Genomic DNA, 24,824 nt, shown 5'->3' with positions numbered 1-24,824 from the left:
AGGGTGCTCCCTGTGGGTAGAATATTCTTGGGCCATCTGATCATCTGTCAAGGGCATTACATATGGAATTTCTGTTCAAATTAGAGGTTGAGCTTTGTACCAATTAGGATTCTTAGTTGAAGACAGCAGAAACTGATTCAGGTTAATGCAAGCAAGATGCGAATTTACTGGGTAGAACCTGCTCTAAAGCTGAAGCCCAAGCTTGGAAAAGGGGCAGGAACCGAGAGAGGCCAGGGAAGAGAAAACAACCTGGGTCACACTGCAGGAAGTCTTCTTTGATACAGTCCTTAACATCTTAACATCATAACATTTTCCCCAAAAGAGGAGGAGATTTCATTGTTGCATAGCTAAAGAACAAAAGTCACGTGGATGTTCTAAAACTGTCAGTTGTATGTTGTTACAGATGATGTAGAGGGAAAAAAATCTAGAGTTTAAACCATGTGCACCTGTTGTTTCTGCATCACACACAGTGGTGTCGAAGAACTGCCCGGGGATAAACCCTTTCCTCCTCTTCCTTTGTACAAACTGGAAAAGTGGGTCTGCCTTAGCACATAATGGTTTTTTTCCCTAAAATAAGATTATATTTGAATTTGATTTCAGGTTGCTTTTTTTTCAGCTAAAGTGTTATTCTTAAAATATACTTTCCTCTAAGGTGTTGTCAACATCTTCTGAAAAATATCTAATGAGTGAAATACCACATTCTCTGAATGTAAATTGGCCTCTAATATAAACCAGCTGTCACTCTTGGAGCACATAATCAGAAAAGTTACATGAGGTCATTCTATTTACATCAATAAAATGACTTTAGACTTTTTGAGAGCTGAGAAGAAATTGACCACTTTCTAGTCATGTGTTCAGGAAACCTATTTTATTTAAATATTAGAGATTCCAATAAAAATAGAGGGACATTGCATCAGACATTACTCTTTCCAGCACTCTTTTCTAAATTCCTAGAATCAGGTGTAGTGTAAATTCTGCCGACAGATGAACACATGAACCAACTCACATTCAAGTTGGCTGATCAGAAGCTGACATGAGTAGAAGACAGGTGGAAAACGGCTGACCAGGTGTTCATGAAAAGCTAGGCCCTTATTTTACCTCTCTCACCTGAACCCATTTTATACTCTCCTTGAAGAAGGCCAGCTTGGTATCTGTGAGGGAGAAGGAAAATGCATGTACAGCTCAGATAAGTTTCACTATTGCCTAGGGGAGTCTTCTCACTTCAGGAGGAGATTCACTCAGAATTCAACAAAGTACTATTCTACTTTCTACCAGGTCATTCTGTGGATGCACCTTTGGCTCAGGAACCTCTTCTGAGTTGAAAAAATAGTAAATGCTCAATAGCTAAGTTGAATCTCTAGGAGAATGTGAGAAGTTTGAAGGCATTTTCTTGAACAGTTCTGGAATTCCTCCTACATAGAGGATATTAAATGGTTTTAGTGACTGACTGAAAAGAACTGGTGATGGCCCTGGTCAGATAGCTCAGTTAGTTGGAGCATTGTCCTGTACACCAAAGGTTTGCAGATTTGATACCCAGCCAGGGCACATACCTAGGTTGCAGGTTCGATCCCCTGTCAGGGCACCAGGCACATACGGGAGGCAACTGATCGATATCTGTCTGTCTCTGTCTCTGTCTCTCTCCCCCTCCCTCTCCCCCTCCTTCTCTCTCCATCTCTCCCTATCTCTCCCTCCCTCCCTCTCTTCCTAAAGTCAGTGAACATGTCCTCAGTTAAGGATTTAAAAAAAAAAAAAAAAACTGCTGATCATTTCCCCCTTGGTTTAGGTTACTGAGTTCTCTCTTTTCTCCTTTTAAAGGTTTTTGTTGTTTTATTTATAGCTTTTACATGTAGCTTTAAAATGAAACTGAGGAAGAAATAAATATGAAAAAACAGTGCTTTAAGTGTTTTCTTTTATGTATTTTAGGGTCACCAACTGGCCCATATCCTTTTGAATCTGGCAATGGCCCTGACCACTGAGCTGTTCCCAGGAGAGCGCAGGAGAACAAGTAGACTCTTCCCCCACGGGCCTGTTTAAGACCCACTTTATCCCAAACACCCTTGGCGGTCCAGAGTACATAATGGATATAAATATCATTTTCCCCTGAAAATGTAGAGGTTAACCTACCTTTTGTCATGAAATTTTAAATTTAATAAAAACAATCATAAATACTTAAAGTAATACCTGTAGTTTAAAGAAGTAGAGTCCTTTTATGCTTATTGAAAACATCAGTCTCCTGCCCCAGCCCTCCCTCTTCTGGGTCCCTGCCTCTCTCTGGGGTACCAACTTTCAGTTCCTCTAATATTGTTTACCACTTGTTTATGACTAATATAGTATACTATTTAGTTATTCTTTCAAGGTTATCTACTGATGGTTCCAAATGAATAATAAAAAATAACTATGTTCCACTTTTTCCTGTCTTGTTCTCACCCTCCCAACATATTTACATGTAACTACCAAATCAGTATTAACTGCTTCTATTGATACAACCATAACTTTCATTTGCAAATGATACTCATCATATACTATGCTCAGTTCACTTTGTTGTAGCATTTTTTAATTTTCCAGTAGTTAATAATTGCCTTATTGTTTTATTTTCTGTGGGCCAGTCATTTATTCATTTCTATACTAATCCATAGAACTGAAATTCTCCCCTGATTAGATTCAGTCACATTAGCTGTTCTCAGTTTTATCTTCTTAGAAACAATCGCCATCGTCCAGAAAACTCTTTGCCTCCCTCCTAGATTCCATGCTTTCTGGATCTCATGTTTTCTCCCTTCTTGGTTTACCACCTCACTTTCATGGGACTCATTATCCAGTAGCTATTACTGAAAAGATTCATGGGAGGTAAATTATCATCTGAAAGTTTAATTTCATCTTCACAAGTAATTCACAGTTTTCAACATTGGAAATTTTCTTTTTCATAACATCCCAAAGGTTTTAACCTATTTTCTCCTAGTTTATGATCTGGCACTTTGTTGATTTCTGATCCTTTGTGTATGACCTGTTTATATTTTCTGAGAGCTATTTAGAGATTCTCTTTTACCCTGATGTCTGAAATTTCACACTGATATGTTTTGACCTGGATCCTTCCTGTTCTAAGTCTCACAGGAACGGACCCTGGTGGAGGTCTCTCTTCACCATTGTGCTAGGCACTTTGTAGACCTTTTCAATCCGAAAATGCTTGTCTTTCAGCTTTGGGAGCATTTTTATATCATTTCTTTGTTAATTTTCCCCCGTTTCCCTGTTCTTCTTCCTGGAAATTCTCTTGGTTGGTCTTCTAATTTCCTTTTCACTCCTATTTGTTTTTATTTGTTCTTTCTGGGAGAAATGTTCAAGTTGATCCTATAATCCTTTCTTTCTCTCTTTCAGAATCGGAGTTTTCTTTTTCTCTGATGGGATCCTCCATGGATACATTTATTGCTGCTTCATTAATGTGCTTTTTATTATCTCTCTGAGTTTATTAATTATAAGATTTTTTTAAAGTTTACTTTGGCTCTCTATAATTTTTGTTTTCTCCAAGTCCCTTTTCCCGCTTTTTGTTTTGTTCCTGCCAGTCATGTTAGACCTTCCTCACATGCCCAGAGATCCTTCGTCTTCATTCAGGTGTAGATCAAGGCAGTGAAAGCTGACTGGAAGCTCTGAGTGTGACTTGACCTCTCTTAGACCTCAGTTTAGATAATCCAGTCAGATGGGACCTAGACATTTCACTGGAGGTGCCCAACAGCAGTATTTTTTTTTAAGGTTTATTTTATTGATTCTGCTCTTACAGTTGTCCTAATCCCCCCTTTTCCTCCTCTGCCCAGTACCCCCCTTCCCTCCAACAGTCCCCCCACCTTAATTCATGTCCATGGGTGCATGTAAGTTCTTTGGCTTCACCCTTTCCTATACTTTTCTTAACATCCCCCTGTCTCTTTTGTTCCTACCAATTATGCTTCTTAATCCCTACACGATTTTCCCATTCTCCACCACCATCACCCCAGCTGGTTACCCTCAAAATAATCTCCATACCTATGATTCTGTTCCTGTTCCTGGTGGTTTGTTTAGTTTGTTTTTGGGTTTTTTTTTTTAGATTCAGTTGTTGTTAGTTGTGAGTTTGTTGTCATTTTACTGTTCATAGTTTTGATCATTTGTTTTTTTCTTAAATAAGTCCCTTTAACATTTTATATAATAAGGGCTTGGTGATGATGAATTCCTTTAGTTTTACATTGTCTGGGAACACTTTATCTTTTCTTCCATTCTAAATGATAGCTTTACTGGATAGAGTAATCTTGGTCGTAGGTCCTTGCTTTTCATCGCTTTGAATACTTCTTGCCAGACTCTTCTTGCCTGCAAAGTTTTTTTTTTTTTTTTTTTGAGAAATCAGCTGATAATCTTATTGGAACTCCTTTGTAGGTAACTCTCTTCTTTTCTCTTGCTGCCTTTAAGATTCCCTCTTTAACTTTAACCTTTGGCATTTTAATGATGATGATGTGTCATGGTGTGGTCCTCTTTGAGTACAACTTGTTTGCCACTCTCTGTGCTTCCTGGACTTGTATGTGTATTTTCTTCACCAAATCTGGGAAGTTTTCCTTCATTATTTTCTCACATAAGCTTTCAAATTTGCTCTTCCTCTTCTCCTTCTGGCACCCCTATGATTCAGATGCTGATACTATTGGAAATGTCCCAGAGTCTTCTTAAATTCTCCTCATTTTTAAAAAAATTTTGTTTCTTCATTTTGTTCTGGTTGAATGTTTATTTCTTCTTTAAGTTCAAAATCATTTATTTGAATCCTGGTTTTCTTCCCATCACTGTTGGCCCCCTGTATGTTTTTATTTATTTCACTTTGTATAACCTTCACTTCATCCTTTATCTTGTGGCCATACTCAATCATTTCTCTAAGTATTCTTATTACCAGTGTTTTGAACTCTGCATTTAACAGGTTAGCTGTCTCCTTTTCACTTAGTTCTTTTTCAGGAATTTTGATCTGTTCTTTCATTGGGGCCATACTTCCCTGTCTCAACTTGACAGCCTCCTGTGTCTGCCTCTGTGTATTAGGTAGAGCTGCCACACCTGTTATGTTGTAAGAGGTGGAGCCTTAGGTATTCATCAGTGCTGGACAACCAGTTTTATCACCTTGCAGTGCTGTATGTGGGGGAGGAGTCAGAGAGGGAACAATGTCACTTGCACAGGACTCGCTCCTTTTCTAGTCACTTCACCTGCTTCCTGTTTCCTGTAAGGGACTCCTGCCCCTCTAGCTGCTGCCCTGGTAGTGGGTCCCAGAGTGGGTGGGTTTGCATATGTTCTAGGTCTGGGAGGCCTCTAAACAGACTTTTCTGAGACAGGAAGTTTCTTCTGCTGCCCCAAGCCCCACTGGTTTTCACAGTAAGAAGCGATGAGGCCTTATTTTCCTGGCACTGGAACTATGAGTTGTGTGGTCTGGCCTGGGGCTGGGATTGCTTCGCAGGTATCCCTCCCAACTTTTAGAATGTGTGACTGATCATTCCATATGCATCTTTTCCACCCTGCTTCCCCAGCTCCACCCCTCCTACCTGTCTGGATGAGTATTACTTCGTTATATCTTTGTTGGACTTCCATACAGTTCGAATTTCTGGCAGTTCTGGCTGTTTTCTTTGTTTTGAGGTAGTTATAATCCTTGCAGTTGTTCAAGGAGGCACAGTTTGTTTACCTATGCCTCCATCTTGGCCAGAAGCCAACAGTATCTTTTATCTTGGGTAATTGGCTTCCTTAAAGAGTAATCCTCCAATTTGGGGTTGAGGAGGAGTTTAGTACTGCAGCTGGCATTTATGGAAGCTGAGGGATGGAGACAAAGAGAAGAGAGCTGAAGTTACTAATCAGGACATATAATTTTAGTTATTTTCTCTCTTCAATATTCTTTACTTCCTTGTTTGACAGTGCCTGGTATTGCAAAACCAGACCTCTGATGGTTTGTCATTCAGTGGATTTAACTTATTCTTAGGGTGGAGGAGGAAGACTTACCTGTCTAGCTGTGCAGGACAAAAATAGGTGCAGGGGGTTAAACATTCCTTTAAAACTTTCAACCCCATCTGCTGTCATTGCCTTCACAAGTAACTGTTACCTCCAGTTCCAGAGACTTTATGGGTAATATGCAACAGGAATGGCTTTATTTCTTGAGACTGGCTTCTCACCCATTTTCTTACCCAGAGGCTTGAATTTTAACTTTCTCTTAGCTAAAACCATCTATCTTCTTTCCTTTTTTCAAAATGTCAATTTATCTTTATTGCTGTCAACTTTGCACCTGCTATCTTAAGTTCTTATAGATTTAGGGCTTTGGAAAATCTCTCATCATTTTCAGTAGAAATAATGATATTTTAGTAGAATTCATGGAGGGGTGGGGACAAAGATAAAAGTCTGTAAGTGGTCAGTAGTCCAATAAAGTCAATTCTTAAAACAAAGATTTGTAAGCACCTATGAAGGGAGCATTTTTCTATATGTATTAAAAACACTAAGCCTTTTATAGTTGCTGGCCTCTAGTTCTCTTCCCAACACTGCCTTTCTGTCTCTAAAGAAAATGAAAATCATAGACATAAGCAAAATCAGATGTGGGCCTAACTGGAATGCTTATAGATAAATAGAAATTGAGGTCTGGAGTGAGTGAGTGTGGGGGGGGGGGGGGCATTACTATTATCAGAAGCAAACAGAATGAGGGGCAGAATTAGAGACAATGACTTCCATTAAGAAATTACTAACTCGAGGAGTCTTTATGTAGGAGAAGCCTGTTGGTGGACCATACATCCTGCTTCCAAACAGAGGTCCGAGGGAGAGAAAGTTCGAATTGGAGATGACCTTATCCTCGTCAGCGTGTCCTCTGAAAGATACCTTGTAAGTACCTCTTAACACAGGCATCTTTCATTTTCAGAACATTTTCTTTTAGGATCAGTTGGTAAAGGAAAACAGAGTCACAACAGGTTGCATAGAATAAGATAGATGACTTTACATAGTATACTTAAGATGTGATTAAATCCTCTCCCCTGCCATGTTGTCATGGGGCCTGGAATTTAACTGAGTTATCCTTTCAGAATAAGGTACTGTACCCACCAAACTGCTAAAAATGCCCCAGGCACTTCCAGAAAAAGCCAGCTATTTACACATTAGCTGCTATTACTGTGAATGTATCTCTTGCTTAGCTCTTGTCCAGTGAAGAACAAGCCTAAATGAATGGGATGTAGGAAAATAAGCTTCTGTTGGCGAAAGAAAAAGAATTTAAAGTATTTCAGCATGTGAGATATCATAGTGGTTGGAAGATGCAGGTAAGATTTTTCACCTGGGGATAGGTCCTGGGCTAGCATCACTGACATCAAGCCCTCATGCATGTGTGTGGAATACCTGAAAATCAGAGAAGTGTCAGAGATAAGTTTTGAAGCTTCTTATTGCCAATCCTGCCGGTAGATTTACATTGTTTAGTACAAAGACTGGAGTAATTGTTCCCATTTATGAGTTCTGTGTCCTACCAAAAATAAACATTTTATAAATTCCTGTGGAATCAAGGAGCCAGCTGAAGGGGTGAAGTCAGCCCTTGTCTGTCACCTCTGTACCTGAAGCTTCCTATTCTCTGAATAATATGTCCCACTTTGAAGCTGCTTCTAGATTGGATGAAGAAATCTTTACAGTGATGTATAAAGAGCCAGCTGACACTAAGGCTGTTTAATTCAATCCTTAAAATTTTAGGGGAGCTGCTTCTGTCAGGACTGGCCAGGTGATTTAAAGTTGTCTCATTTTTGTTTCTGCCACAGCATCTCTCAATATCAAATGCTAACATTCAAGTGGATGCCTCCTTTATGCAAACACTCTGGAATGTACATCCTACGTGCTCAGGAAGTGGCATCAAAGAAGGTGTGCTTTTCATAGGCTTGCAGCCCTCGGTCTGCCAGTCTGTCTTGTGCTGTATGTATTGACATTTTCTGCCGCTTCCCAGCCCCCATATGAATGCCTTGATGCACAGTTAGCATGATTCTGTTCGCTTGGCTTCCTTTCTCTGATATGAGATGTCATAGTGGTTGGAAGATGCAGGTGAGATTTTGCACCTGGGGATAGGTACTGGGCAAGCATCACTGACATCAAGCCCTTGTGCATGTGTGTGGAATACCTGGTCTGGATTATTTTCTGTCCTGATTTCTGATCACATGAGCATTCCTAGAGTTATTTTTAATCCTTTGCAGTCCACTGTTATTTTAGCACTATATGCATTTAGGACTTGGATATGCACTTTTCCTCACCTACTGACTTCACTTTTATATACGGTTATAGTGTACAGACCTCAGCAACTTCAATTTTAGAGGAGATTATTTGCCAGGAATGTGATGTTGTTAATATTTTTTCCCAAACTGCATCTCCATACAGGTGGGAGAAGGACTTTCTTTGTAATAAGAGTACGTTTGGACATTTGTTTTGACTTATATTTATGGAAGGCCATTTAAAAATAATCCCTTAGAAGTAAGATCATCAAAGTTTGTTCAACATATCCTATTTCTTAGATCCAGGCAGTCAATCCACCTTTCAGGTTATGTAATAAAAATACTGGCCTTATCTTGCTCATGGGTAATATCACAGCTGAGCAGAATAATAAAATATCGGTGACCTGTAGGTCATCACATTACATTCTAGCACCTAGAGCAAGATCAAAATTTTTAAAAATATTCATATCACAGGCTTTAACCCTGTTTTTAATCCTGAGCCTAGTGGTTTCAAACTAGGGATGCCCTCCTATGAAAAAATGTTTGAAAATGGCAAACTGAAAGTGTCAAGGTGATACCCCAGTTTCAGAAGGCATTATAGCTAAACTGAATGACCAGGAAACAACAGACTTTTCACTCTTTCATCAACTTGTGGAATGTTAGCTGCTTATGTTATGCCAAAATCAACCCACTACCCTATGTCAACTGTTAATCATTCTCTTTCTGTGAGGAATCAAGACTCTGGGTTTAAATCTTGTCCAGGGAAGTTTTGCCTGACTATTCGCCATAAATTTTTCATTGTCACTAAAGGAATAAAATTGTTTCCCGGTCCCAAGAGAGGGCTTGTGGAGACTGATTAAGAAGTGTTTGCAAGTCACATCAGAAAGGTCCTTCTAGAAGTGTTGAGTGCCCTTGTAATAAAACGTGGGTAGCTCATCACATGAGCTGCCTAGCCCTGTAGACAATGGCCTTTCAGCATCCACGGGTGAGAAACCCTCCGCAGCCCTTGAGAGTGTAAGTGACTCTCATCATGACCCTTCTTTCCTGACTGTTGCTCTGTATATTTCAATTAAGAAACGCTGTGCTGTGCCGGCACTTGGCACTTTTCTCTGTGTGGATAGAATACTGATTGGAGCAGCCTGAGGACTGTAAGTGATGAGCTCCAAATGGGGCATGGCCTCACCATCATGACACAATGGGGAGTTGATGCAAGAATGTGATCGTGGATGATTTTCATTTTCTAAATAAATTGGCTCTTAAGAATTCCCCTACAGTATGTCATAAATTATCTTAATGCAAAAAAAAAAAAAAAGATGTAACTGACAATATTAGTACAATAACAGAGAGGAAAATTGGAAAAAGACTTCTGAAGTTTAGAGGAACTTTAAGAAAAACTTACCTTGCGAGGATGAAAAAAAAAAAAAAATGGGGATATCAGACTGTCCCTGCACAAGATGCACTGGTAACACTTTTCTCCTCTGGCATGACTTCTCATTCCTGCTGCTTCCATCCAACACCCAGAATAGTTTTACAGCCCCTACAGTGACCTAATTATGTGATTTTTTAAAAAATCCTAATACAGACATTGAGCATACAAAGTCCATTATATCTCCTGATATAATGGCCTGAGAACAGAATGGCCTGGAGAATTTTTTAATTCAGTGGGATAAAAAAATGTCCATTTCTTTGTGCAAGTAAAGCTCAGACTGGGGCCCCTTTCCTACTACTATGTGCTTAGAATTAAGGCTAAGAATTTATTTGAAGACAAATTTGGTCATCATGTGCTTGAATCTCATTGTTTCCTATCCACCTCTGAACTCCATGGCCATGCAGATTTCTTCACTTATTCTGAAAGCTAAGAGTTTATTGGTGGTGACATCTGTGCTTTTCAACTCTGGAATAACATTTTACGAGCCCCCTTCCCAGCACCACCTTTCTTCCCCATGACTTCATCTGATTTGGATTTTGCCACAAAAAATACACAATGAGATCTAAGAGCTCATCCAGGAATTTCAATTCGAACATATTTACATCACAAGCAGTTGGAAAATCCTTATCTCCTTAACAACAGCAACTTATTTTCCTTTTGGTTCTTAATGATCTGAATCGACACTATTTTCACCTTACTTTTTGATGTTGGACTTGCTCATCACTTAAACCTGTTTGACTTTCAATGTTAGAATTGTTTTGACATTCTTGTCTTTTCTGCCTGAGGCCTGAATTCATGGAATCTGTAATTTCCCAAATGCTTCTCTCTTGGTGTTTTTCATAACTGACTCAGAACTGCAGAAATTTACCCTTGAAACATGATATTCTCTTTATTAAACTTGTCATCAGTTCATAGTTGAATATAATTCTCTCATAGGTTACCTACTGGGTGGGCATGTAGTACGTCTTTTCCATGGTCATGATGAGTGTTTGACAATACCGTCTACAGACCAGAACGATTCCCAACACAGGTAAGCCAGTAGCTTCCTCCTTCTCCTACCTGTCTCATCTCAGATAACTCACACTGAAGAGTTTGAATTTGGATGTTGCCGCAGATGAATTCTGTAACTGGTGGTCAATATCAAACCCCACTTCAGCCATGGGTAGCAGTTGTAAACCGGAATGGAAGGACACTAGACTTGACTCACAGATATATACAAACTCTGTCCAGAAGGTATCCAGCCATGTAATATGAAATATAGAGACATTTATTGATGGAGATACAAGATACCAGAAACGTTGTACATAAGACAATGATGCCTCAATCCCCTTCAAACTATATACCTTGGGACCTCACACAGTTCTAATCACCATCAACTGCCCTGTCATATTTTCCTGAATCTCATTGACAATCTGAAATATCTTCTCCTTCAAATGTGATTTTTAGTTTTGAGAAAAGCCAGAAGTTGCAGGACACCAAATCTAAGCTGTAGGAGGGCTGAGTCACCTGGTCGATTTGATATTTCACCAAAAATCACTTCATGAGATGTGATGCATGAGCTGGTACATTGTTATGATGAAGCTGCCAATCACCAGTTGCCCATAGCTGCAGCCTTCTGAACCATCCAAATAGTTTCCATGGAGGAATGTTGAAGCTTAATGCAAAATTCAATGCAGATTTGTTGCTCTGCTCGGTCATTTCAGATGCAACAGCCACGAAGTACACGCACTCACTGAATGGCATCTACTGCCCCTACTGACTAATACATAGAAGTTGTCATTGTTCACAAGTGTGCATGCCAGTCCACTCACCTTGGCTGCCAGGTTATATCAATGTTGCACAAGCTGTTCTAGTTATATTGACAATAGCTGGATTTTTTCTGGACAGGCCTCATATATACATTTACTGCTTCTTTGGCAAGCAGATCTACAATGCTCTCTAACCCCTTCATTTTCTTTGGTTGCTCGTGTCTCTAGGGAGTTTCTAGTAGCATTAATTGTAGCCTAAATCACCCCTTTGGTAATAGATATCAAGCTAATGACTCTAATGGGTCTGTGCACTTACATAAATTATCCACCATGCTCTTCACAAGCAGATCATCACTATTATTCCCCTTTCACGTGCTAAGTAACTAAGGTGGAGTTTAGTGATTTCATTTCACTTCTTACCAAACAGGATTGGAAGAATCGAGTGTCAGCATCCAGCAAGAGTTGAAATTAGCGGGGGATGGTGCCACGGGCAACATTTAGAGGGTGCTGCTGAGGGTGATGCTTTCTCTGCTCCTCTGGTTGACCCATCAATGAATGTTTTTCAGAAATTCAAACCCAAAGAGCACAGATATTAATACAGGTCTTAAATTCATACTGAAGGGTGATTTAGACTGAATTTGGGACAACATCGAGTCTGATATCCTGGCAGTAAAACATTCTTTGTTTCTGCATCATGCCTAAGGGAACCTTATTAAGTGTCTATTTTACTTTATTAGAATCACGGGACCACATCCACACAACGTAGAAGCCATCTAGGTCAGGTTCCTACCCAAAGGATGCACACTGACTGATCTTAGAAGGGAGCCTAGAAGCCAGAGCTACAGACCGTCCATCCAGGGCTTGTTTCTTATTTGATGCATGAAAGGACCCCCATGAGCAATGAACTGGAACATATTACTGTACATCTTAGAAACCATCCATTGGCAATATGTATTCCTTCTTGTTCTGTTTCTCTTCCTACTTGTTCTGTCCTCTGAATATCCCTTCATGGGAGCCAGACATGCAACAGGAACCGGAGCAGTGTCTAGGACATGCGCAGCACAGATGGCAAATGCCTGATTAATTCACTCTCCACTTCCCTGGCACTGGTCCAATGGTGAGGCAAACATGATTTCCCTTAGAATTGCTCTAAATAATGCCATGTGATCCTATTCACTTGCAATTTTCTTTACCTTTTCTTTAAACAGTGAATTATGCAATAGCCCACATACTGTCTCTTTAATATTTTATTCTTCTGCATCAGGGGAAAGTGTGCAGGTGGATAAAGAACTGAAATGTTGTGGGTGAGTTTTCCAGAGTTACACCTAAGGTGGAATACATCAGAACTCACTAGTTCTTTCTTCTCAATCCTGTTCTTCTCTTAAGAATAGGAATTTGGGGAAAGTGAAATAATAACCTTGTAAATGGCCTTTTTACCCATCCCACTCACCCCCTACACACACACACCACCACCACCCCATTATTAAATATAGAGCCACATTAGAGATAGCCTGTGCAGAAACTAGACTGCTTGGAGAGCTGTGCCATTTGGTGGGCACTTCAGTTGGGTGGCTCAACAAGATCATGACTAAAATCAAAGGCTGGACAGGTATTTGAAAGGAGGTGCTGGGAAGAGTGAAACAGATGGAAATGAATTCCCAAGTGGGCATGCACACCACCATTGAGATGAGAGTGAAGGTGGCCTTCCTCGGGCTGAGGGTTCTATGGGATCTAAATTGTATTTTGAAAGAAGTTCACAGATGAAAATGAGAAAGCTTAATCTGTTCCTCAGTAAGGAAGTATGAAGGGTTGAGACTGGGGTGAGGAAGTAGCTCTTAATCATATGGGAACCTGAGTTTTAGGGTCAGCTGGTGTTTTAATCAAAGCAGAACGCCTTGGCCTTAGGTAAGGTGAGCGGTAAGCCTCACGGTTGTCTTGTCATCAGGCAGATTCTCAGAACCGGCCGGCATGGCCGAGGGTTCTGAGTCTGGGAGAGCACAGAGGAACAGGGAACAGAGAACACACTAAAAATTAAACAACAACAATCAAAAAAACATACAAGTGATTCCACTTAATAGGGCTGACTTTCGGGTGGAAATAATTTGGATTCCCTCTGAACTGAAGCCTGAGAGCAGCAAGGCTGCACAGAGAGGCGGACAGTCCCGGGGAGCAAGCCCCAAACCCACCCAGCTTTCTGAGCTCTGATCCTTGGCTCCACCTCTGGCTTGCCAAGCACCCTGGGGTAAGCCACTTAAAGCTGTCGAAGTCAAGGCTAAGCTGTCAGCCAAGCTTTCAAAAGCACCTCAGCTCACCACCCACTCTACTCCTCTCCTTGGGAAATCATTTTAGAGAAAAAGAACAGGTTGTTTTAACCTCTGTAACCTTGAAAGAAGAAATGGAACAAGCTGCTTGCATTGCCTAGGTGGGAAGGAATAACCTTCCAGAATTCTTCAGATTCAGAGAGTGAGGGTTCTCTAATCATGCCACCAAGAATGAGCCGCTCTATCCTCTCCTCCTTAAAGAAACCTCCAGCCCCCAATTAGGAAGGAGAAGCATTAGTGAAAATCTCAGCACGTTTTCTTGTGTGGCTAGCAGGCAAGTGCAGAATTATTACTATTCTAGGCCTGGTACAGAGACACCTGGGGAGTTGAAGCAATAAAGTAATGTAGGATTTATTTCCTGTTACTTATTACATATTTCCTGATAATGTGTACATTTGAGAAAGATTTAGAGTGTCTTCTATCATCCCACCACCCAGAAGTAACCATGATTAATATAATTTTCGTTGTATTTCTGTACTATTAACTGTATTTTCCATGCATGTTTATAAACATCTATACTTAAACAAAATTTGGGTTAATTTACCATACATATTATTTTTTACATCCAGAAGCATCTTTGGACACATCGATTGCCATAAAAACAAACAAACATTAAATTCTCACAATTGTTCTGTGATTCAAGTATCCTAATTAGACTTTACAGATGAGAAAACTCATGTACAGAGTTGAAAGAACTTGATCAAGGCCATACAGCTAACAGATTCGAACTTAGGTCTGCCTGGCTCCCAAGCCCCATATTTTAACTATAAGTATACAACTATTTTAGAGGAAAAAATAATTAGGCATTTCCTCTTCACCTCTATTGATTACCTACTGTCTCAAAAACCTAGATTAAGTTTTTCAGGGTGCTGAGTGATTCAGTTGTGATATATATACAAATTCTCTGATAGAGAAAGGATTTAACTTAGTGAATTTAAATGCAGTTAAATGATCATTCTTAACCTACAGTCACGAGATCCTCAAAAACTGTCTGGGTTTAGTATATGATGTAATCCAAGGACAACTAAAATAGTTCACTTAATTCCTCATAATCTGTGATTTAGGTAGGTCAGCCCCTGTCATACAGTTTGAAAAGCAGACTTTGCTAATCATCAGATACACATCAGGCAAACCAAAAACAAGGGAAATTTTACAGACTACCTGACCAGTAACTCCTCAAAACTGTCAAAGTCATGGAAAACAAGGAAAGACTAAGAAATTGTATCACACTAGAGGAAACAGGGGACACGTGACAGGTAAATGCATTGCGGTGTGTTGGATTGCATCCTGGAACAGGAAGAAAATTAATGGAGAAACTGGTGAAATCCCCATGAAGTTTTGAGCTTAGCTAGTGATGATGTACCAGGGCTGGTTCCTTAGTTTTGAAACAGTACCATTGTAGTGTCAGATGATACCATTAGGGGAAAGCACGTAAAACTATACATGAACTCTCTGTACTACCTTTGCAATAAATCTAAAATTATCCCAAAATAAACATTTTATTTAAAAAAGCACATTAAAAGCTTATCTTATTTCAGGAAAGGAGACAAGAGTGCAGTAATAAAATCATGAACGCTATAGCCATTGAGATAAAGTTTTGTTCTGAGTTTCCTAGAATGGTAGAAATGAATTCACACTGTACTGCATATTTGTTTTTAAGGTGAAAAAACATTTTAAAGGGTGTAAAACATCAAGGCACTTAACCTGAAAGAACTGGAGCATTCGGTATTTTGTCTGATCATGTGACTTGGATGTTTGGATTCCTGATATGGAAATACAGACGATTCTTTTCATTGTACACCTGATGATTCATGAGTGTCCTTGAGATATATATAGATAGATATAGATATAGATATAGATATATGGCAAGCAATTCCCTCATCTTTAGCACTTTTTCTTCTCATAAGAAAGAGACTAACAAAATGTGCCTCTCTTTGACTCTTCTTTATTTTTTTTTTCAAGTTACTTTATTTTTTCAATTGAATTTATTGAGGGGACTCTTGGTTGTAATGCAGACTGTGGAGAGCAGTATGGAGTTTCCTCAAAAAATTAAATATGGAACTGCTGTTTGACCCAGTGATCCCACTTCTGGCAATACATCCTAGGAATCCTGAAATATTACTTCTAAAGAATATATGCACTCCCTTTTGACTATTGTTTTGCTGACTTAGAAAAACAGTGAGCAGCCTCCTCAGGGAGCTGTCCCCTGTCCGGTGCTGATCAGTGTCAGACAGGAACTAATCTCCAACTCTGCTCACAGGAGGATATTCTATGAAGCTGGGGGAGCTGGGACACGAGCCAGATCTCTGTGGAGAGTGGAACCCCTTCGGATTAGGTAATGGAGGGTCAGGGTGGTGCTCTTTTCAAGATAGATTTCTGTTCCAGTACATTCCATTCTCTTAAATACTGTTTCATTTGGTCCATATCACCTGGCAAACTCTCAAAAGTTCTTGGCCCACAGCTAAATCTGAAATTTCTGTAATTTTGTTTTTAAAGAACAACAATCACACACACACACACACACACACACACACACACACACACGCATGGTTTCCAAGACCTACATTTTAAATACAAAGCCAGCCAGCTCCTGCTGACCTTGCAGCGTATGGGTTACAAAAGGCAAGCTCAGTCGTGACCATTGAAAAGTCATCAGTGCTCTTCTCCCATTTGTTCTCTTAAGCAAATTCTCTAAAATCCACATTAAGTCTCCTTCTTCTCAGTAGCTCTGTTGGCTCCAATGGAAATTTATCTTTAAGTGACAGAGTGGTGGTTATGATGGCATGAGATAGGGAAGACTAGAACATCATTGAAAACATACTGTGAAGGAACAGTATTTACCAGAACTTGTCAGAAACAGTCCTATATCTGGATGGAAGGAACAGGAGACTGAGACTTTGGAGTTATATGCTTGAGCAAAAACTTGTGGTCTCTTAGACTACTAAACAGGTATCCAGTTAAGCTCTGGACCTTTATTTTGCTGAGAGGGACTGTGAGGTAGGCCAGAGCTAAACTGCATAGGCTAAGAGAGGAGGGTCAAACATTGCCAGCTTGGTTTTCCTTCACTAACTCTCTCTAACTCTCTGCTCATTCTCCCCCTGAGCATATGTTCAAAGTAACAATCTCTCTTTTGAAGCATTCTCAAAACAATCCATTAGAGATCAGAAGAAAATATTACAACTTCTCTTACACACACACATTCAAATATTTTTACTTAGAGCTCTGGAGACTGCTGGTTTAAGGAATACTGGTTTTAAGGGGCACCTACTTGTTATCTGTCTTGGGGCATTTACATTCTTCTTCCAGCCCTGTTAAAAGTTATACTCTTGTTCTTAGGATGTTAGTTCATGATTCTTACTTAATGGACTTTTATAAAAAGTCAAAGTAAGTATGTATATAGAGTTCTAGTAATGGCTGTTTGGTTATTTCCCCAGAATTTTAAACATGAAGAATTTAAGCCTTTTAATGATGTACTTTGGATACACTGGTTGCTCCAAAGAGTTGGGTAAAGAGAAGAGTCACTTTAAATTTTGGCACATGTATCTATCTCTACAACATTTTCTTCTAACTTAAAAAATAAGTGGATTACAAATTATTCAGTGGATAATTTCTCCCTGACACTTACTGTAATTTTTGTTGAATGCCAAACTTCTGATGTAGGACCATAAAAAGGTTGACATTCAACATGGGATCTTTCTTAACACAATCATCTCATCTTGTTTATTTTTTGCCCATAGGATTTATTGCTTTCTAATATATCACAATTTTAATTTATTTATTAGGCTTATTTATTATCTCCCCCTCTCTGGCAAGTATAAGCTACACAAATATTTTCACTGTTTCTCTTAAAGATAAGGCTTTTTGTGGTAGAAAAGCATTTGAGTTCAGATGGCACATTTGGAAGGGCTTTGCTTTTCCAAAAACAAGTTTCCCTTAAAAGGCAAGCTTCCTGTTCTTTTTTTTTTCTATTTTCATTTTTGCACTAATATACTTCAGTAGAGTGAAGGAAAAACTGGAAGCTTGGACCTTTCAGTTAAAGTGAACTCTTGCCCTGCCTCCAGGATCATATTTCTTGTTGATGTTCTTAAGGGAGGTCACAAGAGAGCATCATGAAATCCTAGAGCAAACCAGAAGACTAGTGCTTTGTCCCTTGTTGGAATGAACCCTGGAAGGGACTGTGAGTCTGCTGGCATGTATATGAAAGCACAGGATAAATATTGAGAATTACTTATTTTTGTGTAAGTGCCATTTGTCATGTTTCATCTGCCCAGCTGGAGTGGTAGTAACATCAGATGGGGCCAGGCTTTCCGGCTGCGGCATCTCACCACAGGCCACTACCTGGCCTTGACAGAGGACCAAGGCCTTATCCTGCAAGACCGGGGAAAGTCAGACACCAAGTCCACAGCCTTCTCCTTCAGGGCATCAAAGGTAAGGTCTGATGAAGTGGACTTCGACCTTGTTCTAAAAGCAAAAGCTCTGAAACCTTCAGGTAGAGAACTATGACTGAAAAGAAAGTGGGGTGGAATAAGATGGAATTGGAAATTAAACCTATGGTAATCACTTCCTTCTTGTATCTTTTGAATTGAGCTCATAGAGCAATGTGTACCTTAGGTGAAAGTTGACATCTTAAGAAAGAGAGACTTTAAAAGAGAGTGAAAAACCTGAGAAAACAAAAGGATCACAGGATGGACATTGTTGCTTAGAGGTTAATGGAAATTATTGTTGTTTAATACTTAATTCTGACCCTGGCTGGTTTGGCTCAGTGGATTGAGCGTCGGCCTGCGAGCTAAGTGTCGCTGGTTCGATCTTCCAGTCAGGGCACATCAGAGAAGGAAAACTCTGACTCCAAAAAACCTCCGCTGCCTTGCGGCATACCTCTTCAGGGGAAAGGCTAAGGGAGTAAACCCCGACAGAAAATCCGGAGCCGGAGTCCCTAAGGCGGTTTGACGTTGTAGTCAACACCGGCAACTCCTGCGGCGCACCTGAAGCCAAGCTGTATTGACTCCGTCTTTCCCTTGGACCCTTCAGCTGCGAAGAGAGGGGGGGTCTGCTGCATGGGCAACAGCAGACCCTCCATATCACCCTGCCCAGGCTCTGTAGCTTCGGCTTCACTGGAGAGGACACTCCAGCGTCATCGCAAGATGTCGATTCAACACGGGAGGAGACAGATACCGTGTCACTCCCGAGTCGGACTGCACAGCCATTCTCGGCGATGCAGATAGACTCTTAAGAAGCTACACCATCGTCTCTCGAGACGGACGGCTGCCGCCGCCGAATACTTAATTCTAAGTATTTTTAATACTTTTAAGTCATATGCTTTACCTATAAAGCAATGGTAATGGGGAGGTATAGTTTCAGGGGTACATTTGTTTGAATCAAGGAAATGGTTTCTTTCAGAAAGATTCAGAGAAGGCATAATTCTGGGCATGACATCTTCTCATCATATTTTGTATTATACGATTATTCGTACCTTCCTCGTCCTTTTCCCAGGTCATCTTCTCTATCCGGATCTCTTAGCTCTTGTCTGTTCATCCCCAGCCTCATTAAGAGTGGATCTTGTGTTTGTTAGGTTAATTTGCCATGTGACATGTATTTAGACAACTATTTTTTTAACCTCTTATCTTGAATGTTCAGCTAAGTTTTGATTCCTTATAACTTAGAGCTGCATCTAGTTGGATGTTCAGAACTGCAGGCTGAGCTAACTTTTTTGTTTGTTTGTTTATGCTATTACAGTTGTCCCAATTCCTGCCCCCCCACCTTCTCCCCCTCTCCACCCAGCCCTCCCCCGACTTCCATAGTCATTCCCCACACCATTGTCTACATCCATGGGTCCTTCTATATGTTCTTTGACTAATCCACTCACCTTCTTTCAGAGTGTCCCCATCTCCCTCCTCCCCTCTTACAGCTGTCATTGTGGTTTTAAATTGCATCACTCTGGTGGCTAATGATGTTGCGGATCCTTTCATATGTCTGTGGGCCATCTGTATGTCCTCCTTGGAGAACTGTCTGTTCAGGTCCTTTGCCCATTTTTTAATTGCATTGTTTGTCTTTTTGGTGTGAGTCATATGAGTTCTTTGTATATTTTAGAGATTAAACCCTTGTCCAATATATCATTGGTAAATATGTTCTCCCATACAGTCAGTTCCCTTTTCATTTTGATGATGGTTTCTTTAGCCATTCAGAAGCTTTTTAATTTGATGTAGTCACATTGTTTATTTTTTCCTTTATTTCCCTTGCACTAGGAGATACATTGGCAAAAATATTGCTACATGGGATATCTTAAATTTTACTGCCTATGTTTTCCACTAGAATTTTTATGGTGTCACCCTTAACATGCCCAATCTCATCTGAGCTAACTTCTGATGGACAGTTGAATGCCCTGTTGCTTTGATTGTTCTGGAAAGATCATCCAAGCATAAGAAAGGCTCTACACAGATGTATGCAGGGTTATCAGGGAGTCTTCTCTTCATAAGAGCAGTGCTCAATATCTCCTTGGAGAGAGCTTCATCTCTAGTTTCATTCTTCATTGCTCTTTTCCCAAATAGATCTTGATCTGTATTCTCAATGTGATTTCAGTAAAAGTTTGTTGATGATTCTGTTAGCATAGGACTCAGTGTGAAGCTGACAGCCCAGTTTTCTATGGGACATCTCTGCTTTTTAATGAGTCAGAAGAGGACAGTGTTTCAGCACTACCCTTTTGTGAGAAGGGAGCTCAGACTCCTCTTCCCTCCCTTTCTATAGTCCTATAGTCCTTTTATGCAGCAAATCTCTTTGGCATATAGGTTTTTCTCCCCAAAGTTGCCTTGTATTATTAGAGTTAGGCTTTTCCCATACCATATTTCAAACCCTAAAAAATGTGAGCTTCCTACCCTAAATTCCCTTCAGACATCACCTACATTTTCTGCTTCTTATTCCATGGCTTGATGGTTCCTTGACTTCATTCTGGTTTTCTGAGCACATCCATTTCATGCTACGCTCACTTTTTTTTTTTTAAGATTCCCAGCACAAGAGGGATTTTAAAGTCAAATTTATATCTACATAGTAAAAGATTTGGGCCTCCAGAAAGTGGTTTAGGGAATAGCAAATTGCTACAAGAATCAGTGAAATAAAGCCCTGGGGAAATCCTAAGAACAGAGACAAACAAGATCACACATCCTTCCCTAAGAGACAACTTGGACATGGAGTGTCAGGGGTAAGAGCTGGTTTGGTGTATGGGTGGGGGGAGGGGAGATGGAAAACAAAAAATGACTCATCATGGCTGATGACCAAATAAATACCTTTCTAAGAATGGTAGCTTAGCTTTTTTTCTTATTTGAACGCTCTATACCAGTCTCCTTAGCCCACACTAGATGTGCTGACACTGAGATCTTTACCACTTCAGAAAAGGGCTCCTTTTATGACCACAGATGTATCAGGTGTCCTTCCAGGAAGCTGGAAAGCTCCTGCTCCAAAGGGACTCTTCTATTCCACTTGTTTCTTGGCTCAGCCTGTGGAGCATGGCTCAGTGCTATGCTCTGGTCTCTGGGGAAATCCAGAACAGCTCAGAGCACCATAAACAGTTCTCATAACACTCCTTCCTCTTGTCACCACTTCCAGCCTGTGAGCACATTTTACCCTGAAAAGGCTTATTGCCTGCTGTCCCAAGTCCCTCTGTTTCCATGCAGATAGAAAGAAGCAGCTGATGGCTGAATGTCATTGGGATGCCATGGGGGCTTCCAGAATAGCAGAGCTGGGTGTAAAAGTCACCTGGGAGTCACATCAGCCTGTGCACTTGGCAGTATGGTTGCATTTTACTGAAGTTACTATGTTAGAGATTTTAAGTAACTCTCGTGCAACAGTATGTGCAACAGTATGCGGCCCAACTACCTTCATTCCAGTTTGGGAGGAACTGTAAGTAAAATGGCCTCAGCTCTGTGGCAGGTCAAGATAGGGCTGTGCTCCCACAGAAGACTGGGCCTTCCTTGGGACTTGTGTGAGCAGGGCATCTGGCATCTGAACTGTGAGGCTGCACAAAGAGAATGTTTGGGGAGCACACAGTTCTGCCATGCACAACCCAAAGAGCTCTTGGGGAAGAACACTAAAGTTGCCTTGATTTCTCTGGGTCTCCAGCTCCCTCTTTAGTAAATGTGTTCTTACTTCACATGCTGCAGGCTCTCCTCCAAAAGGGGGTTCTCCAGAGTGCTTCCGCTCACTGGCGAATAGTGATGTCCCCCATCAGAAAGAAATCGTGACTCTATTTCTGATCAGTGTGAGGACATTGTGCCATCTTGCCATTCTTGTCTGTTCCAGGTATTACATGATAGAGCAGAGGGCAGATAATGAGATAGTGCGTCAGGTTCTGGGGAGAGGGGGCACTCAGTAGACAAGCTGAGAGGAAGAGATAGTGTGTGTTTTCACTTTATTTAATGGGGTTGGGTGGGGTATTCTTCTGGTCCTCCCTGTATGCTGGAGAACCTATAAGGCAGAACAGAGACTGCTAGCAGAGCACTGTTTGGGCTCATGTGTTCAGGGAGGACACTACAGTAGCTGAGCTGTAAGTCATTTGACAACGATGCACTTCCCACTCCATGTTTCCTGTCAGGTTGCATTAGGCTGTGACAGCTATGACTATTAAATCGGGGGCCTTGGAATGGCTGCAAGTGTGTGTGAACGTCCTTAGCAAGCTGCCCATACGAGGAAGATAGCAGGTGCCCCTGTGAATCTTGAACAGGGATGTGACTGAGCCTTAATGAGAAGTGATCAAGGCCAAGCCACTGCTACAGTCATTGGTGTGGCCTGGCTCACATGGAATGAAACTGAGGTCTTTGAGCAAGCTCCATGGCATACAGTGTAGAATAATGAGCAGAATATGATTCTCGTCAGAGTTATTTCTGCAATTGGAAAGGGTGCAGTAGAAGATAGAGCATGATCTCCAGGTCACCTAGATCTGGCCTTGGCACTCATCTACTCTGTGTAAGACCTTGATGTTTATCGAGTTGTACCTCATTATAGTTTGTCATAAAAGATTAAGATCTGACCCCTGCCTGACCCTCTCTTCATATCTATTGCCACTCCACATTGCCTTAAGTTCTAGCATACTAAATATTTGCAATCTTCAAACATTGTTTTTTCTGAACACTAAACCTATACCTAAAACGCCTTTTACCCCTCCACACACACCTTCATTAATGAACTCATCCTTCCACATGAGTGTCAAGTGCCTTTTACAGGAGGAAAGCTCTTCCATTGTCCTTTAGTAGGCCCTGTTCATGATTCCATTACAACCATCACTAGCTCAGTCAGGAGCCCCTGGATGACAAGGACCGTGCATACTTTACCCTTAGTTCAAACCTCAGCAGCTAGCACAGTGGGTAGCACGTAGTACTTTTGAAAATTGCTTGCAGAAAGGATATAAACATGTGATTACACACTAAAATACACAGTGAAATCAATTTTATTTTAGTCCCCATCTTCATAAAATTATTCTGTCATGGTGTAATCATTTTTGGGTCACAACATTCCTCCTGTAAACATTCAAGGAGAGAGATTTATTATTTTGAACATCTAAGTCACATTCCTATGAATTTGATTTCACATAATCTTCCCATGGTCTTGACATTGCAAGGCCATTCCCCAAGGACTGTCAGATAATGCAGTTTGACATTGATTCTGGCATGGCAATACTGTCTATTAGATGTCATGTCTCAACATCAGTTTACAACACTGAATTCATTTTAGAGAAGGGTAAATTAATATTCAAGCAAGCCTTATAACATGTAGCCATATATTTTATAGCTATACTTAATGGCTGTGCCACAAGTCTTGAATAAATGATTGAGATAGAATCTCAAATTCACCTATTTTATTGCATAAGGACATAGAGCTATAACTGTTCCCTGTTAGAGAAAAAAATTCCTTGGTGTATAAAAACATGAAATTCTATTTAGTCAACATTTACCAAGTATCTACTATGTACTAAGCACTATGTTCTTGGCCAGACATGACTTCCTTACCTGCCTTTTGAAAACAGCCCACTGCTCTCTGCTGGGTGTGCAAAGCATTCCTACAGACCGTATCCTCATGTGCCCTTTATCTCAGAGGCCCGAAACAAGATCACAGTTGGGCTCATGGTGCATCCCCCTCTGACAAGGTTGTGCTGAAGTAGTGCCCTTTTTGCCAGGCTCCTGGCATGCTCTATTTTCTCACTAGGTTTTCAGTTGGGGAAAGAGAGAGTATGGGACAAAGGAGGAAGGAGGAGAGGAGAAAGTATACCTTAAGGTTCAAACATCTAGAGACCACATCACTTCCTGAAGTTTTATTTTAAGTAAGTCTACAAAGAATTTTTAAAATATGAATTGATGCTTTCCCAAGTTTTTATTGCTTTAAGTGGACCAAATAAGCGGTCAAGGAAAATCATGGGCTTTGAAGTAGGAGAAACATGGCTTTGAACTTTGGCTCTGCTGTTTACTGTTCAGCATTAATGTCTTTTATTATTTTTAAAATGGGTGTGAAGAACTATGTCTGGAAGGATTGTTGTGAAGATCTGATGAGACTAGGAAGATGACCTGGGAGTCTGTTTCCCTGTGCATGGAATGTCAGTAGTCCTGCCTACCTGAAGGTGACTGTAGGGATTAATTGTCAAAGATGGAGGAAAGATCCCAGCACAGTGACTTCCACTCAGATCTCGCACCTTCCCTGGTGAGGCAGGTGAATTCACCTCTTCTTCATGCTGTAAAAAGTGGAGGCCCTTGTCAGCCACCCAGCTGCGGCTTTGCAGCCAGCCAGGCTCCAGCAATGTCCTTCTAAGGCCATTTTAAGACCTCATATTCAAGGTCAGAAATTCAGAAAGGGGCTGTAGTGGTGGGGAAAATGAACCCAAAGGTGATTTCTCAAGTTTCTCCAGAGACACCTGGGAAGAAGTGGGCTAACCAGGGCTTCCTGATGACTTACTCCAGCAGCCATGAATGGGGCCCATCTTCCCATATCTACTTTTCTTCTGAAACATGCTTACAGTTTGTTAGAAAAGAACTTTGGTGTCCTCTATGGACATGGTTTAATTGTATCAAATAACAACAAATTTAACTCTGATTAATAAACATGAATTAAAACATGCTCTGTTCAAGATATACTAATGCCATAGCTGACAACTCACTTG

General features: G+C 40.6%; 1 protein-coding gene across 1 annotated transcript in view; it reads left to right on the top strand.

Annotated features, from left to right (window-relative positions):
• Window positions 1–24,824, top strand: part of RYR3 (ryanodine receptor 3) — a 360,864-nt gene that overhangs the window by 68,089 nt on the left and 267,951 nt on the right. The window contains exons 6-10 of the mRNA XM_090268335.1: window positions 6,728–6,840; window positions 7,752–7,851; window positions 10,558–10,651; window positions 15,951–16,025; window positions 17,962–18,118. Coding sequence (XP_090124461.1) covers window positions 6,728–6,840; window positions 7,752–7,851; window positions 10,558–10,651; window positions 15,951–16,025; window positions 17,962–18,118 — 539 coding nt within the window. The remainder of the gene's footprint in view (window positions 1–6,727; window positions 6,841–7,751; window positions 7,852–10,557; window positions 10,652–15,950; window positions 16,026–17,961; window positions 18,119–24,824) is intronic.

The sequence above is a fragment of the Furipterus horrens genome, unplaced genomic scaffold, assembly GCF_987537825.1.
Source record: "Furipterus horrens unplaced genomic scaffold, mFurHor1.1.pri manual_scaffold_3, whole genome shotgun sequence".
In the NCBI taxonomy this organism is placed as follows: domain Eukaryota; kingdom Metazoa; phylum Chordata; class Mammalia; order Chiroptera; family Furipteridae; genus Furipterus; species Furipterus horrens.
The sequence above is the reverse complement of the archived record's forward strand: the minus strand, read 5'-3'. Positions and strand labels throughout refer to the sequence as shown.